This window comes from Sinohyriopsis cumingii, chromosome 1 (genome assembly GCF_028554795.1).
Source record: "Sinohyriopsis cumingii isolate HCF-2022 chromosome 1, ASM2855479v2, whole genome shotgun sequence".
Lineage (NCBI taxonomy): Eukaryota > Metazoa > Mollusca > Bivalvia > Unionida > Unionidae > Sinohyriopsis > Sinohyriopsis cumingii.
In genome coordinates this window covers 170286260-170304150 of record NC_142961.1, presented here as the reverse complement: position 1 = coordinate 170304150, position 17891 = coordinate 170286260, and the positions used below count along the sequence as shown (strand labels likewise).

The 17891-nt window shown below is 35.7% G+C and overlaps 1 protein-coding gene across 2 annotated transcripts in view; it reads left to right on the top strand.

Moving 5' to 3' along the window:
* The window catches only part of LOC149808370 (uncharacterized), a 71415-nt gene extending 53745 nt beyond the window's left edge, over positions 1 to 17670 (top strand). For both annotated transcript variants that reach the window (XM_089976290.1, XM_089976298.1), the window contains exons 7-9: positions 6376 to 6432; positions 9464 to 9571; positions 10511 to 17670. In XM_089976290.1, the coding sequence (XP_089832416.1) occupies positions 6376 to 6432; positions 9464 to 9571; positions 10511 to 10947 (602 nt within the window). In that variant the 3' untranslated portion in view covers positions 10948 to 17670. The remainder of the gene's footprint in view (positions 1 to 6375; positions 6433 to 9463; positions 9572 to 10510) is intronic.
* Positions 17671 to 17891: the final 221 nt, after the last annotated feature.

The window sequence follows — 17891 nt, the reverse complement described above, 5'->3', positions numbered from 1 at the left end:
ATTTAGCATTTTTTGAATTCGATATTTCTTTATGTTGCCGTGGACACAAAGTTTAGTGTAAGTAGTGTATAAATTGAGAATGCTGCACTATACGGTATTAGTATAAGTAGTATATTAATTGAAAATGCAGAAGACCATTAGGTGCATTTAGTAGGAATAGTTGTATAAGTGGGAATCCCTTTACATATAAATTGAGAATGCACAAGGCCCATTGGGTACATATGATGAGAATCAATTCATAAGTGGGAATCCCCAGCATACAAATTGAGAATACATAAGGCCCATTAGGTACATTTGGTAGGAATCTTGCATAAGTGGGAATACCCCTGCAGCCTTGGTGATACAGAATAGGTCTTGGATGCACCATCCTGCCAGTCTTGAGTGATGAGTAATGGAATTTACCTTTATATCTGGGATGTGTTCATTGTTGATGGTCACACTGAGAAGGTCTTGGAGTTATTTTTAAAAGAGCAAGATTTAGATTAACAATTTCCATTGTTATTTAAGGAATTCTCCATGTTTGGCCTGTATTTTTGTCTTGCATGCTCTTTCTTTGAATACCTAAACGTACTTGGCACAGCTTTGTCAGGATTGTATTGATGTACCATTAAGCCATATACATATACAGTAGTCCCCCTCTTATAAGGCCACCCCTAATGCAGCAGGAAAGTGGCCTTATAATGTGGGTGGCCTTTCTAGAGGGGGATGACAAATGCGAATAGTAAATACATATGAAAAAAGTCACAAGTACATTTAATTTTAAATATTTAATATTTTAATTAAAAAATCACATGCATGATGTGAAATAAATGTAAAACAAACTTTGTCATCATTTGCAAAAGAATGCTATGAATAACCATTGATACAGTTATAAAACTGTCTTTATAATTATGTTACAGTTCACATCACGTCACTTTGTTGGTAACAGTCTAAAAAACAAACCAGTCTCATCACATTAAAAATATCCTTGCTGTCATATCCCCTGCATATATCGTTTAGTCTTTTGTTCCAATCTTCGACAACTTCATTATTAACATCAGCTGATTCGCCGCTAATGACAGAATACTTGATATTGTGTCGCACTTGAAATCTGTGCAACCATCCGTTACTTGTGGTAAAGTCGTCATATCCCAGTTCAACTGACAAAATTTTTGCTTTTTCTTGTGTTTCAAATCAGGATACAAACGTCTCCTGGCTCAAACAATCTTCCTTTCTCCATCCATTTCACCTCTCCACTTCTGCAGAATTGTTTCATTATCTTTCACGATATTGTTTATCTGAGTCTTCCCGACGTTAGTTTTCTGCAAGGATCCTCAACGATCCCCCCCCCACCTCCCGTCAGTTGAATTACTTTCACGTTCTCCTCTAAACTGAGAATTTTTATTTTCCTCGATGACATGTTGATCTTTTTGCAGTAAGTTATTCATGTTGCCAACTACAATACTAATAAAACAATTTTGTATGCATCTGAACAAATTGCCGTGTTTTTAAAGGAAGTGATCTTGTCACGTGATTCGTTAGTCGCAGTCTGGTACCCTGTTTTTATACATTTCTTGAAACTAGGTGAGAGAAGCCAAAACGGCTTCGATATGTACCATTAACATCACGAAGATTTGACCTCGCGGCCGCTAGGATTCGTAATTTTGACAATTATTGTCAGGGGTAATAGCCACTGATTACCAAAGTGAACAAGCTCAACATCTTACTAAGGGAAGCCATAAAGGCCATTAAACCATTTTCCTGCTGACTTGGGTATTGCACATCGATACTGCCACTTCTCAGCTGTTTCTACTGTTCGATAATTGTTTTCTTAACAATTATCAGAGTGACTAAACCGGACATCTTATGATAAAACAGTAGTAAGGCTAATTGGATTACATGTACGTACCCTTTTGTATGGATTAAAATTTGAGTCTTTCTCGGTTTTTATGGAATAAATTTGGCTTCTCGTGAGGCGTAAATGATATAATATTAACCTTAGTGATAAATGTACTTTACTCAACACTTCTTTCAGTAACGAAAACCTGACATCGGGAAACAGAAATCGGATTACTTAACACACGTTATGAATACAATACTGGTTCTGGATACATATTCAAATAAAATGCGGCCGCTTGTGAGGGGTACATTTTATGATTTTGCACTAATATGCTGGCCGCTGGTCGCGTTAGCCGGGTGGCCTTTCGCAAGGGGTACTTTTGAACACAAACTCGTCGGTGCCAACGGATTCTGGCCGTAAGGAGCGGGTGGCCGCTGGTCAGGGGGGCCGTTCAAGAGGGGGACTACTGTACACCTGTAATTGGGGTTCTGGGGTGATATTTCATGGCAGACATGCATACCTGTAATTGGGGTACTGGGGTGTTATTTTATGACAGACATGCATACCTGTAATTGGGGTACTGGGGTGATATTTCATTACAGTTTTATATTTCAATCAACTCTTCCAATGTCAACTTAGATCATTTACCTCAATCTTTTTGAGATTTTGTGGGAATTGTGACTCATGATTGAAAGGAAATAGGCCTATTCTGTAACTTTTGTATATAGAACACTGGAATACCGTATAAAAATAAAAGTTGGATCCAACTGCAGAAAACATAGATTTGGTTTGGGGTTTGTGGGGTTTAATGCCATTTTTCAGCACATGAAAGGCTATACAATGCAGCGAGTATATTTGCAAGAGGAAAAACCCATGAAGACCAGGGAAAAACTACTAATCCACAGGAAGCAACTGGCAAACTTTCTCACATACCACACTGGTCAAGCTGAGACTTGAACCCACATTGACAAAGGTGAGATGCGAGTGATCTGTAAAAATCATGCAGCTTAGACTTCAGAACGTATAGACCTGGATCTGCTGGTACATTATTCACTGGCAGATTAGGGTCTATGTTTTCTCTACTGATGTTAGCTTGATAGCCTGAGGTACCCACCTCCTATCCTCATTTCAGGATGTCAGCAGGGTGTTGCCTCTTCAGAATCATTCATTATACATTGATCTCCTGGGGATGATGGTCATAGTGAATTCATTTCAATCTTAGCAGGAGGTGCATTCTAGAAAGGGCATTTTAAATTTTATTTGGCAACTACACTGTCATAAATTACATCAGATTCGAGGGGGCACCAGATTTGCAAACCCTCTTTCTGGTGTAGGATTCTGTCTTGTGGGGTCATAATAGTCTGCCACAACCTGAGTCAACTCACTGTCTTGATGAAGTCATCTAATTCAAAGCAAATGATCAGTTCACTCCTCAGTATTCAAATGAATCTGCTATTCCGGAGATGACCACTTGTGGGTCTATTTGTTACAGGATGGCATGCACAACTACTGATTTTTATCTCTCCAGTCCCAGATCCAAAAGACCTAGCAGTTGATACTCTTTACATGGCCTAGATGCATCCACCTTCTCCCCAACTCCTCTGATCCCCAACTTCTTGCAGAAAGTGAGGGAATCAATGCCCTGATTGTCCCTTCAGTTGGGAATACTCATGCATAAAAGAAAAATTTTGGTCTTTCCTCACCTGTCCAAGAATGCAGGTGTTTCATCCAGCTGAAAATTGTTGAAGTTGTATGCATGACTCATAGCAAGCATGCCGCAAGGGAGAACAATTCTTGGAAGAAGTGGTGGACAGAATCACTTGGGCTAGAAGGCCAACCACTCTGAAAACATAAAGGGAAGTGGAGAGTTTCCTTCAATGGTGTGAAAACATCACTGTTAAAAGCCAAGGTACCATATATAGCTAATATTCTTTTGCTCTTTGAAGAGAAGTTAGCCCTCACCACCAGTAGAGGCTGCCATTCTTATATATGTCTCATCATTATGGAGGGGTGGAATATAGGCCAAAACAAAAACTTCTCCAAGCTGTGACAACCCTTCACCTCAAGGACATCTACAGGACCTCATAAAGACTTTGAAGTGGTACCTTAAATGAGCATTGCCAGTGCAAAGTGAGAAATCTCATTTATTGCTACAAATGAAAGAAGGAGAAGACAATAATTTAGCTGAAGTTCTTTCATCCTAGGTATGATAGACTATTTTCTCTGTGTATAAAGAACTAGCCAAAGACCAAATGAGCTTCTTCTGCATCTTGGTTCACATGGTTAGGGCAGTTGTGACTAGTACTGCATTGGAGTTTAACTGTTCCCTAAAATTATCCAAACCTTGGGATGAAGGTCAGAGATGACTTTATCTAGCTTTTAAGTCCAATATCTTTTATCTCAAAGTGCTCAGCTTGACCTGGTATAACCTGTAGTAACAGCATGACAAGCTATCTTCCTGGTCATTAAGTCATTTCACAATGATCGGCATCTCATCTTATACTGGATTGGGGGTGAGGGAGACAGAATTTTCCCTACTAGTCACATCCAGATAGAACTTTATGTCTTTAGTCCATATCTCTTGTGAGATTTGAAGCTGATTTATTTACATTAACCTTTTAGCTATGACTGCCATATTTATACGTCTTCTGTAAATAGTTCTTCAACCCCAATGCTGCATACACAGTGTTAACTTTTTTAGTCCCCACTGACGCAAGCATGCATATGATCCAGCACTAGTCGAAATAAGACAAGGAAGCCATAGTCCCACTTACACAATGGAGTGATGACATCACCGTGTTCAAGATCAACAAATTTTATTATGATGTTGATTCAGCTATTGTGCTTGGACCACTAAGTACATGTAATGAGAAAGATTTTTTTTCTAAAGTTGTTTCCTGAATTTCTGGTGGAAATCCTTGCTAAAGAAACAAACCATTATGTCAAGAAAATATTGGACTGAAAGCAAAACCCCAAATGGTATTATACCAGCATCATGGATATATAGGCATTTCTTGGAATCAACATTGTCATGAGCATTATGCAGCTACCCAAATTCATTTATGTATTTATAATTAATATTTTGAGAGGTTCCACTCTCAGCTATGTATTAGAATGGATTTCATTCCTATTTTGTATTTATTTGTGTAAATATTGGATTTTTGTTGGATTCAGAACAGATTACATGACTGATTTCTTGTACTATTGGATGTAGGAGCATGCCAGGGTGGAAATGTATAGATAACAGACACTATACAAGATAAGCCTTTTTTTATTTTTTTATTTCATTGAAATCAAGCAATTATGAATAAAATAAGAAAATAGATATAACCATGTTTTTACTGTCAGTTTGTATAGTTGGCCATGATTATGCTCAAGTATTCAGCCTCAGAACCAGCCTTGGTAGTCTCAGGAGCCGATATGGTAATACTCAGCAGCAGGGAGGCTACTCAAAAGCTGTAGTAGTTAAAGGGTTAAGGGACACGATATTGAGTTGTATTCTGAGTAAGGGATGTAACACTTTTGCTGCTAAAAAACAAGTTTGGGAAGGATGGATTTGTGCGGTGGTGATTGTCTTAATAATGTATTATGATGAGTTGGTATTTTCAAAGAAACATGTCTTAATTTGCTTTTGGTTTGATCCTACCTATTCATGAGTATATGTGCATTTTATCAGTAACTTGATTGGGTTCTTGTATCGCATAGAGTTTCAGAGAGGAAGGACATTGGTTCTCTCAAAACCTAAAAGGTCAAGCATGATCTGATGCCTTTTCACTATTAAATGAAACATGATAATGGCATACAGATAAAATTATTGTACTGATGACTTCCTTTTTCACTTTGATTTGTTTGTGTTTGTTTGTGATTTGGATTTTTAACGTAGCTTTAACAATTTTTCAGTCATATCGCTACGATGTCTGCAGTGTGGCAGTTTATAGTGATGTCTAGCACTGGGGCATTATGCCGCAACATGTAGCATGATGTCCCACCGAGTCACATTATCCTGACACCAGGCTGACCAGTCCTAACACTAACCTCTTAATGCTGTTAGTACCATTTTTTTGAGTCTTCGGTATGACTCGGCCGGGGATCGAACCCTCAACCTCCGCATCAGAGGCAGATGATCTAACCACTAGGCCACCGGAGCAGTCCCTTTTTCACTTTGATTCCATCGCTCTACTCACATTGTATATATGAAAACCTTGTGAAAGAAGAAATTTTCACTTGCTGTTAGTTTTCGTACCTATTTATGAGCATATGTACATGTTATAAAGAACTTGAAATGTTTTCATTAAAATTGTTTGAATGTTTCAAGTTTAAATGGCTGTAACCTATATCTTTATAAAGTAGCTCCAATTTATTATTGGCTGATTGAGATAAATATTCTTGATTGGAAATATTTATTCTTGACACAAAATTTTACCAAATTTACATTTTGAAAAACTTGAAATTGCATAGTTTTAAAAGGTATAGATACCACCTGGTCATTATCATTTTCTGACTTTATGCTTGTGTATTGCCTACATTATTATTTATATTTTCTGTTTAAATTGCAGGTATGAGAAAATCATGTGAAGTGGTTATAGAAATAGACCTGAAGAAGGCAATGGAAGGTTAACATTTATTTCTATTAAGTTACACATAAATTTCTAGTCCAGTCTTGACTGTGAAAGAAAGCAGATTTATTTAAGTGAAAATAAGATAACAAACCAGTGTTTAAATGACTCTGCAGGGCAGATCAAAATATTTTTTTCAGTCACTTATTTCAATCTATTGCCTAGTTTCAAAGAGATGATTTTAATCAATATTAGAAACAAAAGAAACGGAACAACAAGGTTTTTGTTTTAGTTTTTGTTACTCTCAGGGTATCTTGTATACACTATTTCTTGCTCTGATGTGATAGCATCAGTACTGCCATCAGCAAGAAAGGAAAGGAATTTACTGGAATTCAGACCTTCCATAACTTCTCTCAAGATTTAATCAATGGACATAATAAGGACCCTTGCACTGAGTCTGTTTTTAATATTATCACCAAGTTTAAGACTGTTCTTCTTTTGGAGTGCACACAGCATTTCCATATCAAAAGATAGTTTCCATATTAGGCTGGGATGTATGCTTTGTTACAGAGAGCTCTCATTTATTTGTTTTTCATTTCATTCTCATTTAGCTTTAAAATGACCTTTTGTAGTGAAGTGTTAGCTGAATTTTCAACCTGTGCCAGTTTGGGATATTGTTTGTAATAATTGCAGAATATCTTTCCTTCAATGAATTCAAGCTAATGACAAAGGAAAAAAATACAGCCTAGCTTTTTAAGACTAGTTTATTAACACCCTACAGCTTTGCATTTTATGACCAGTATTGTCAAAAACCTACAACCTTGCCTTGCTTGATCAGTTTTGTAAAAACCAAAAATTAATGAATTAGAAATGCACTCATAGAAGAATGCTGTCATGATCCTTCTTTGTTGTATGACCCTGAAACCAAACGAATACAAACTAACTTATATCCATGAATCCAACGTGACCAAAATGTCTCAAGCATGAAATATATGCCAGAGTGACCTACATTGGTAGTATGGTGCTGAGACTGCTCACCAAGGTGCAAGGTGCATTCATAAAACTGATTACCGGATATTAATGCCTTAGAAACTTGCCTAAATGCAAAACAAAACTGGAATTAATGGTGTTTTACTGACCAAGTCACCATCGACGGACTCTGTAGCTCATTGTCTGAAAAACAGACCTCAGTGCAAAATTTAATTGTTGGCTTTACTTTCTTACTGTTATATATTTTAAGACTTCAAGCTGTAACAGTAGGATGTAAAACTTCAAGCAACTACTAATTTTAAATGTTTGGTTTGGAAATGTATCTGGTTTAGCCAGAAAACTCGAATTCAATCATTTCAGAACTTACTTTTTTTCTTGTTATATAACTGGGTTATTATAAATGAGGGCAGACTACAAAATCAGTTTATTTTAAATAGATATTAATGTTCTACAAGTGTATAGCTTAAATCACAATTAACAAAAAGATACTACCAAAGCAAGGCTGTAGGGTGTATAAAAATATTGTTATACAAAGCAAGGCTGTAGGGTGTAAAAAAGATTGGAATTACAAAGCAAGGCTGTAGGGTATATAAAAATGTGTAATACAGAGCAAGGGTGTATAAAAATGGGTAATACAAAGCAAGTTTGTATGGTGTATACAAATCTTGTTATGCAAAGTAAGGCTGTAGGGTGTATACAAAACTGGTCATACAAAGCAAGGCCGTAGGGTTTATACAAAACTGGTCATACAAAGCAAGGCTGTATACAAAACTGGTTATACAAAGCAAGGCTGTATACAAAACTGGTCATACAAGAAAGGCTGTAGGATGTATGCAAAACTGGTCGTACAAAGCAAGGCTGTAGAGTGTACACAAAACTGGTCATACAAAGCAAGGCTGTAGTGTGTATGCAAAACTGGTCATACAAAGCAAGGGTTGTATACAAAACTGGTCATATAAAGCAAGGATGCATACAAAACTGGTCATACAAAATTAGGCAGTAGGATGTATACAAAAATGGTCATATAAAGCAAGGCTGTATACAAAACTGGTCATACAAATCAAGGCTGTAGGATGTATACAAAACTGGTCATACAAATCAAAGCTGTAGGATGTATACAAAACTGGTCATACAAAGCAAGGCTGTATACAAAACTGGTTATACAGAACAAGGATGTATACAAAACTGGTCGTATAAAGCAAGGCTGTAGGATGAATACAAAACTGGTCATATAAAGCAAGGCTGTAGGGTCTTTGTCTGCTGCATTAAGGTTACCTCTAAAAGCAGAACATACAGGATTTAGCTACATACTGTAACTGATTCTCTGCCAAATGAAAGATGGCAATGCCTGTCTGTATGACAGCATGTTCACAATGATCTTAAGTATAAGAGATCCACCATCCACTGTATTCAAAATCACATATTCATACTCTGCAACATACACCGTCCATGCCAGTGGATATAACAGTATTCATTGTAGTCTTAGGAATCAAAGGCCCACTGGCCACATTTCATTTAGCCAGTGGATATGACAGTATTCATAATAGTCTTAGGAATTAAAACGCCACTGGCCACATTTAAGAACAACATGCCAGTCCATATGACAGTATTCTAAATAGTTTTAGGAATTAAAAAGGCCCACTGGCCACATTTCAGATCAACATGCCATTCCATATAGTCTTAGGAATTAAAGGCCCACTGGCCACATATCAAATCAACATGCCAGTCCATATGACCGTATTCATAATAGTCTTAGGAATTAAAGGCCCACCAACCACATATCAAATCAACATGCCATTCCATATGACAGTATTCATAATAGTCTTAGGAATCAAAGGCCCACCAGCCACATATCAGATCAACATGCCATTCCATATGGCAGTATTCATAATAGTCTTAGGAATCAAAGGCCCACTGGCCACATTTCATTTAGCCATGACAGTGGATATGACAGTATTCCTATTGGTCCTAATTATAAACGTTCCACTAGCCAGTGGATATGAGAGTTTTCATATTGATCTTAAGGATAAAAGACCCATTATCCAATGCATTCCAAATTACACTCTGCAGCTTTTCTGAGATTTTTTTCCATTTACAGCTGGAATTCCTTTCTTCAGGTCTGCCAACAATGTAATCCTCAGTCCGGGAAATGAAAAGGGATTTATTCCCTCTACATTCTTCAAGAGTGCCTTTGATAGGCATTCAGGTAAGAGTAATTAAAGATTTGAATAGTTTCCAATTTGACTAGAGTTATTCTCTGAAGGAACTGATAATACTGTGTACAATAAACCTTTCAGCATATAGCTATGACTTCATGCATGCAAACAGACCATATAAGTGCATTGGAAACTATGGTAGTGTGATTCAGTCAAATAGTTCAGTGATAATACAAATAAAATGTGTGGTGTTTCAAACTGAAATAACATGCCTATTGTCTATGTTATATTTCTAATACTGTTAAATAATGTACCTATTAATATTGTTGAAAGGGGCCCTGAGTGGCTGAGTGGTCTAAAGCGCTCAATGTTCCAGATCACTGCCATCTCACCTCTTTCTGCATGGGTTCGTATCCAAGGCTCGGCTAGCATGGGTACGTGGGAAAGCCTGCCAGTAGCTTCTCGTGGGTCGGTGGTTCTTCCCTGGGTTTTCCAGGGTTCTTCCTCCACCAGTTATACTGGCCACCATGTATAGCCTATTTTATGCTGAAAAATGGTGTTAAACCCTAGAACAACAACAACAATATTGTTGAATAAAGTGCTTTTCATGTTTTTTATTTCTAAGACTGTTAAGTGACAATCATCTATTTTTATTTCTAAACATTTTTAAATGTTAGACAAATTTAAGTCAGCCTTGATTAAACAATAAATACTCTAAGAACACCTTTTACACCTTTAGATCATGTTAAATTTTGAAAAACACTCATTACTTATCCTTCACATAATATGTGACACATCTACACATTGTTTGAACAGTTTGCTGACATGGGCAGCACTAACCTTTCATAAAAAGAACTTTACTATGTAGAATGTAAAAGACCAGAGGATGGCCAATTTTAGAATATAATGCTATGATTGTACATCTCACAATTAGGTTGAATATCAAGTCAGGGCATTGATGAATATTTGTTATTATATCCATCTTGTAGGTCAGCCTCTGCTCATGGATTTCTTGAGAAGTGAGTCTTCATTTAATCACGATACTTCATCCCCACCTGACCATCTGACAAGTGAAGGAAGGAATCAACAAAATTCTTTAAAAAGGAAGCACGAAGATCAGAGCAAGGATCAGCCTGATCCAAAGAAAACAAAAAAAGATATGTCAGAATTAGGAACTAATCCAAGATCTGAAAAAGATGGAAAAACTTCAAAATCTGATAAAGCATTTTGTAGACCACAGAAGGAAACAGGTAAGGAAACTACAAAACAAGTGAGACAGCAGAAGAAAAAGGAGACATGGGAACATCAAGATCAACTAGATCACCATTTAAGATATGGTCAGTGGCAAGGAAATGAAGATATATCAAAGGATGAAAGAAGAGCTGGAACAATGACAAAATCACAGAATAAAAAAGAAAAACAATAATGAGGTCACAGGATGAAGATAGAGACACATTAGGATCTTTTTTATCAAAAAGAAAACAGAGACATTTTGGCAGACCACTGGGTGAAAAAAACAATACATTCTGGCAGACCACTGGGTGAAAAAGACAATACATTTTGGCAGACCACTGGGTGAAAAAGACAATACATTTTGGCAGACCACTGGGTGAAAAAGGCAAGACATTTTGGCAGACCACTGGGTGAAAAAGACAATATGTTTTGGCAGACTACTGGGTGAAAAAGGCAATACATTTTGGCAGACCACTGGGTGAAAAAGGCAAGACATTTTGGCAGACCACTGGTTGAAAAAGGCAATACATTTTGGCAGACCACTGGGTGAAAAAGACAATACATTTTGGCAGACCACTGGGTGAAAAAGGCAAGACATTTTGGCAGACCACTGGGTGAAAAAGGCAATAGAGAAATTACAAATTCAAAAGAATGGCAAAGAACAAAATTTTGAGAAAAACTGAGATTTGCTACTTGTATTTATATCAAGGACCCAACAAAGCAATTTCATACATTACCAGTTAGCAACAATTGGTGAAAACCAACTTAGTAATGTTAATTAACACATTGTCATTTGGCAGGAGATTTCAGTGGAATCAGTAGCGCTAGTCTGTTATATCAAACAACAAAAATGATTTAAGAAATTTGTGCGAGTCTTGAACAAAATTTTTAATGAGCATAGATAACAGGTACATTGGAACCTATGTGTAACAAATTTCAGGGGACCAGTAATATTTTCCTGTTACACAGAAATGCATTGAATACAAAATAATACCTTATCATTTGGGCATAAATTAGTATACCAGGTATATACTCTATTGCAATGGTTCCCAACCTTTTTAAGCATGAGGACCCCTTCTTCTTAACTTCAAAATATTTTGTTGACCTACACATGCTACTAGTTGTACCTTTATGCTCCCTTGGACTTCAGGTGTCCATGACCCACAGGTTGGAAACCACTGATCCATTGTATCTAGAAATTCACTAAATATAAATGTAGGTTTGTAATAAAATGTGTCTCATTATATCTGCTTCCTGTTGGTAGCCCCAATGACAGGGAATTACAGGAATTCAGTCACATGTGTAAATCTTACTAAACACATCAGTATTGTGTATTCTTGCTTACAGGTCGAGATTAAATACAAACTGCACAGACCCCGATCACGGACCACATTATGCACTGGCAGGTCTGGGTCTATGCAGTTTGTTAGGACTAATCTGTGGAACAAATAACGTAGACCCTGATTTCAGTTTGTTAGGACTAATCTGTAGAACAAATAACATAGACCCTGACTTGCTGGTACATTATACATCATCAGATCTGGATCTATGTTGTTTGCCATTGGAACCTTCTTATAGCAAGTATATTAGTAGTTAAAAAAATTAGAGAAGTATAATAAACTCAACAAGATTTCTAGACATTTGAACAACTCATTGTAACAAGTTTATGTGCAGTGCCTCAGATAAGTAGCATATCTGCATATTTCACTTCATTAAAACAATTAAATAATCATTTGTTCTTCCACTATGCATACCACATAAGCAGTTTTCTTCTCTCAAAATATTAATGTTTCTGTTTGTATATTGTGTAAACATACAAGTGATTTAAATGTCTGGTCTAATTTTAGTGTCTGGTACCACTTTTATTATCCATAAAACAAACTTGTGATGTAAACAGCAACAGTAAACCAGCCTAACACTTTTATTAGAATAATTGACAGGGTATTTGCTTTCTCATTTCTTGCATAAAATTAAGCATTCAGATAATTCTGGTCGGATACTAAAAATGTTGAGGAAAGTGAAGGACAAAACTACAAAGCCTTAAAGACTCATGAAAAATTCAACAGTTCTTAGCATTTCCAGCTAATGAAAGACAATCATCAGTATCAGTTAGTGTTTCTGACATTTTTGATAAATTTTGTTAAATCACACTATTTAATCACCCAAAAGGCATTTTGGAAACAAGGTTTCATAAGAAACGTGATTCATGGAGACAGTCTGGATCTGACTTGTACAAGAGTATATTTGGTAAAACCAAATTAGAATCTCATGTTTTATTCATGAAACTAAAATGTAATATACAGTCGCATATACATGTGCTTGAATGTTTTCCAAATGTAGAATTTTGACTGCGCTGTAATATAGGATTGTACTTCCAATAGGTTTAGCAAGTCACACAATACCATGCGTTTGATGCTTTAATAATTACATTTGTGTAGCAATCTTCCTAGTGCCATTTATCGCAGAATAGATACATGTAGATGATTTTTAAATTAAATAAATTTATTTAATTTATGCCATTATGACTGATATCAATATATTTAAAATGTTTTGCTTCAAGTTGTTCAATAATTATTCACTTTATATTGCAAATATTTTTTTAAAAATTCATTTTCCATGATGAACATTTGAGCAAGACCTTTTTCTCTTGCTTTGTTGTGAGATTTTTTTTTATAGAAAGGGGGCAGCATTTATAAATGTCATAAAACCGGAGTTCGAAGTTAGAGTGAGAAATTACTTATCAAGACCAAAGTTGAGATGATATGGAACAAGTTTGTTCTGCATTGGAATTGTCCAGACACTGGCTGATGAAAATGATTTGTTCACAGTGTTGACCCAATATTGTCCTTTTCAATTAGTGTCCACACTCAGTTACACGTATTTGATCAGACATAACCTAATTAATTCTTTTGTTGATTGATTAGATTGTGAAAAGGAGGATTTCTTTTTAAAGTAAATTCACAAATTTCAAAACCCAATGAACAATGATTTTTTTGGAAACAAGAAGACTCTTTCTTAAATGTAAAATTTTTTAAGCACTGACAAATGTTAATGTCCACAAAGTTGATACCTAAAAAAATGAAAGAAATCAGTTTTATGATTATTAATAAAATTTCTCTGCATACAACAATTAAGAGATTCAGGTGGGCTTAGGAACTCTCACCTAGCTGGCATGCTGGATCAGAAGGATGCTTTCTGTAGAAATTTTCCAATGCTGTTCTTTGCATATTTAAAGAAAACAAGTATTTTAAGGTTTCTCTGGTTTTTGTATCTCCACTAATATTTAACACATCAGCATCATTTGTCCAGATTTGAAAGGTCTCTATGCCAAATTTTTTTCCATCAAAGTTGGTCCAATTCTTTTGAGCATTTTTTTATGGTTAAACTTTTTCTGTTTTCTTTACATTTAAAAGGCCTTTGCTGCCCTATTCAATACACCAATTGCTGCTAGCACTCATTTCCAGCTGTAATTTCTAAGCTCTTAGCTCAAAACTCGAGTTCCAGTGATCAGATATGATTATGTAGCTCTAATTAGAATGAAGTTCTAGGATATTCACATAATTTTCAAATTGGCTAGGATGCTAAATTTGAGTGACATGTACATGTAGATGTACCCATCAACCAAACCTGGTGGATTGGGGTTTTGAGCTTGAATTTTGTACTTGAGACTGGCTTGAGAACAATAGGGTCTGAGAGCTGTGTATATCTGTTAAGTAATATTCCTATGTCAGCTGGTACAGCAGGTCATTTTCAGTACAAAAATCAACACTGATTGGTGCATTCAAGTTGCATCTCTGCAAAGGCTTTGTCAGTTCATTCCATTAATTAATCTTGACAGTGATGACAGCAACTTCAGATTTGTCTACAGTTTTGTTGAGATCGCTCATTAAAGTTTTCATTTCACATATTAACAAACAATAAAAAACTAACTTTCAAAATTCATGTACATGGCTGGAAAAAGTTTGGGTTGAACTTGAAATTGTTTATGAAACTGCATACAATTATATATTTGTACTTTATGTTTTGTAAAATTTATGACAATTTAACTTGCTCTGCCAACATTGTAGCTTGTTTTAGGCAATTTAGCACATATTTATACCAAAAAAATAATACTTGGCATGAAAATAGAACTTGCTTTTGACTCATTACAGGGTTGTGCATTTTATTTATAAATCCCCATTTAAATGAGGAATTAAGGTTGAGAAGTCAAAGAATTCATGCAGTAGCTAGAGGAAGCCTTCAGAAAACAAGAGATAGAGATTGCCAACTGTAATCCTGAATTTAAATACACATTAATAGAGATGGTTAATGGTCTCAGGCATGAATTGCAGGGGACCAGTCCCTTAAACATCTTACATTGCTTCTTCTATCTGGTACTTGAAAGTTATTTATATCGTATATTGTAACTAGTTGAAACTTTACTGAGGCCAGTAAATTTTCTAAGACTATTATAGGTGTACTATTCCCATTGCAGTCAGTCAGAAAATTAATCAGTTTGCTTCAAAAATTTAAAGGTTCCATTTGTATTGCAAGTCAAGTTTACTTGAATGAAGTTTATGCACCACACAACAGCAGAATTAAACTCCAGACATTTTCAGTACAGCCGTGTGTTCCTCTGTCCTAATTAACATATTAACGAGTTGGACTTATTTTTTATGCATAGACAATGCTAATTACATATTCATGAACAATCAAGCAGCACTATCAGCTACTCATCTCCCATAAATAGGTAGCCTTTGTTGACACTGAGTCAGTGAACCATTGTGTAAAAAATGCACCATTAGCAGCCTCATTTATATTGCCTAAATCTTACAACATTTTTAATTTGTCTCACCACCATCCCCAAACTGCACCATTTGTTTCTTCATTATTTATACTATTTAGGACTAAAGATTCCAGTTTTTTCAACTACTTGGTTATACTTAGCTTTACTGTTACTGCCCATGCTATTGCAGTTCTTTTACAAGTTGACACCATCTGTTTGCATTTAGATTAAAAGACACTCCACAATACTCATGGGTTTGTTTTGGGCTGGTGGTGGCTGGACTTCATAACGCTCATTTAATGTATATAATGTTTGTTATTAATATGTTCAAACAGGGTAGGTTACATGTAACCTTGTTGTCAACAGTGGTAATATTGCTAGGTCTGTCATAGTATCCAGCTTCTGAAAAAGTTGAAGAGTTCAGGTTCTTCATGTTAGATTAATTATTGCACATGGCATCATAGAACAGACACATGTACTAATGGTACAAGTTGTGTCTCACAGTAAGTTCAATTTTGGCTTCTGCATGCATAACATTATTGTTACAATAATGTATGTATTGAAACAAATATAATTAATTCTCCTCCTATGGCTAGTGTATATTTTGTTTCATGTCTCTTGCTTTTCTTTGCATACATTGTATGAGTGACAATAACAGGTAACTGTGATCTTGTTTTATATTATTATCATATACACCCAGCTCTTAGGTCACTGAGTTTCTCCCTCTCAAATTCTGAAACTAGTAAATATTGTGTAATGTCATTAGGCATCTCAAGCTGCCTGCAGTTGGCTGTCTAGGATGAACATGGTACATACATATAAATTGCATAGACCACTTATGTTTATGACAAATGCCATTGCTTCTAACAATAGTAATTTTTGTGTATCATATTACAAGCAGCAAGTAAAAATATGGTTAACCTTGCAATAGCATGGCTTGTTATAACATGAATTCCGATATAACAAAGTTGTGGTGTGGCTCACAAATTTTGCATTGATTTCAACAATTTCTTGAAATACTATACAATATCAGTGATGTAATAATTTGGTAAGATGTGTTTTATTCTGAAAGAAGAAAAAATTATTTGATCACAGACTAATGTTTACTTTTGATACAAGACATTAGATCCTTAACAAGTTAATAATTGTTAATCGAATTATTGTTGAAGTATCAACTATAAAGCCATTAAGTACATTTAATTGTTTGTCTTTAGTGCATCCTGTGTACAACCCTTCCACAGTAAGAACATTAGCCAACTCTACCAAATACTAAACAATGTAGTGGTCTCGAAAAGTTTCTCACCAAAATGTATAAATTTATTAAGTTACCATCTAATATAAGGACAAACAATAGACCACATGTGGCTGCTGATTCAGTTGTTATACACACCTGTTGAAGTAAGTTTAACACCCAAATTGACAGGACCAATTTTAGTCCTTGCCACATGCTGCCCTTGCCTATCATAATCCTTTAATTTTCAAGTGCAAAATGCAGAAAATAGCTCCATTGAACATTGACTGGTACAGAACCATTTAATTTGTAGAGTAGAGGGATTTGCTATGATAATCATTATATTGCTTCCTGGTCTTGCTCTGTAGTAGAGTTAAATAAAATAAAAATTTGTTTAATGTTGGGTTTATTCTTTTTTTTTTGTTCTGACTTTTAGAGAAGATCAACTTTTTTGGGGGAGATCACTTTACACTCATGAAATTGGTGTACTTTTAAACAGGGTTCAGGAAGTTGTACACAGATGTTCAGTTGTTCATCTCGGGCACATTACAAGATCAGTACCCTTGACCTCCTGTACAAAATTCAGTTAGGGCATTTTTCAAGCCTAAATACAAGTTTCTTTTTTAAACTAGCTATGTCTGATTTATGCACTCTTGTTGTCAATTAAAAAAATCTGCCCCTTTGTTCATGTGCAGCAATTATGAATGTTTAGAAAAATACATTGTTTTACAAGTCATTGTGAGTGTATTAGAAAGAAATTTAGTATTTGGATTTGCATGGAATCTAGCATAAAAGTTCTATAAATTACACTTCTTTGTGCATATTTTTGATGGAGTTACTTATGGATACTATGAGATCAGCTGGTGAATACACTCCCCAGAAATGGTTCTCTGCCTAAAAAATAAATATCAAACATGTAACAGTTGTTTTTATTTGTTTTTTATTATGCATAAAGTTGATAACTGCATACATGATCTCCAACACCGCTCCTGTGGCCTAGTGGTTAGAGCATCCATCTCAGATGTGGGAGGTCAAGGGTTCGATCACTGGCCGAGTCATACCAAAGACTTACAAAAATGGTACTAACAGCTGCCTCACTTGGCACTCAGCATCAAGAGGTAGTGCTAGACATCACTATAAA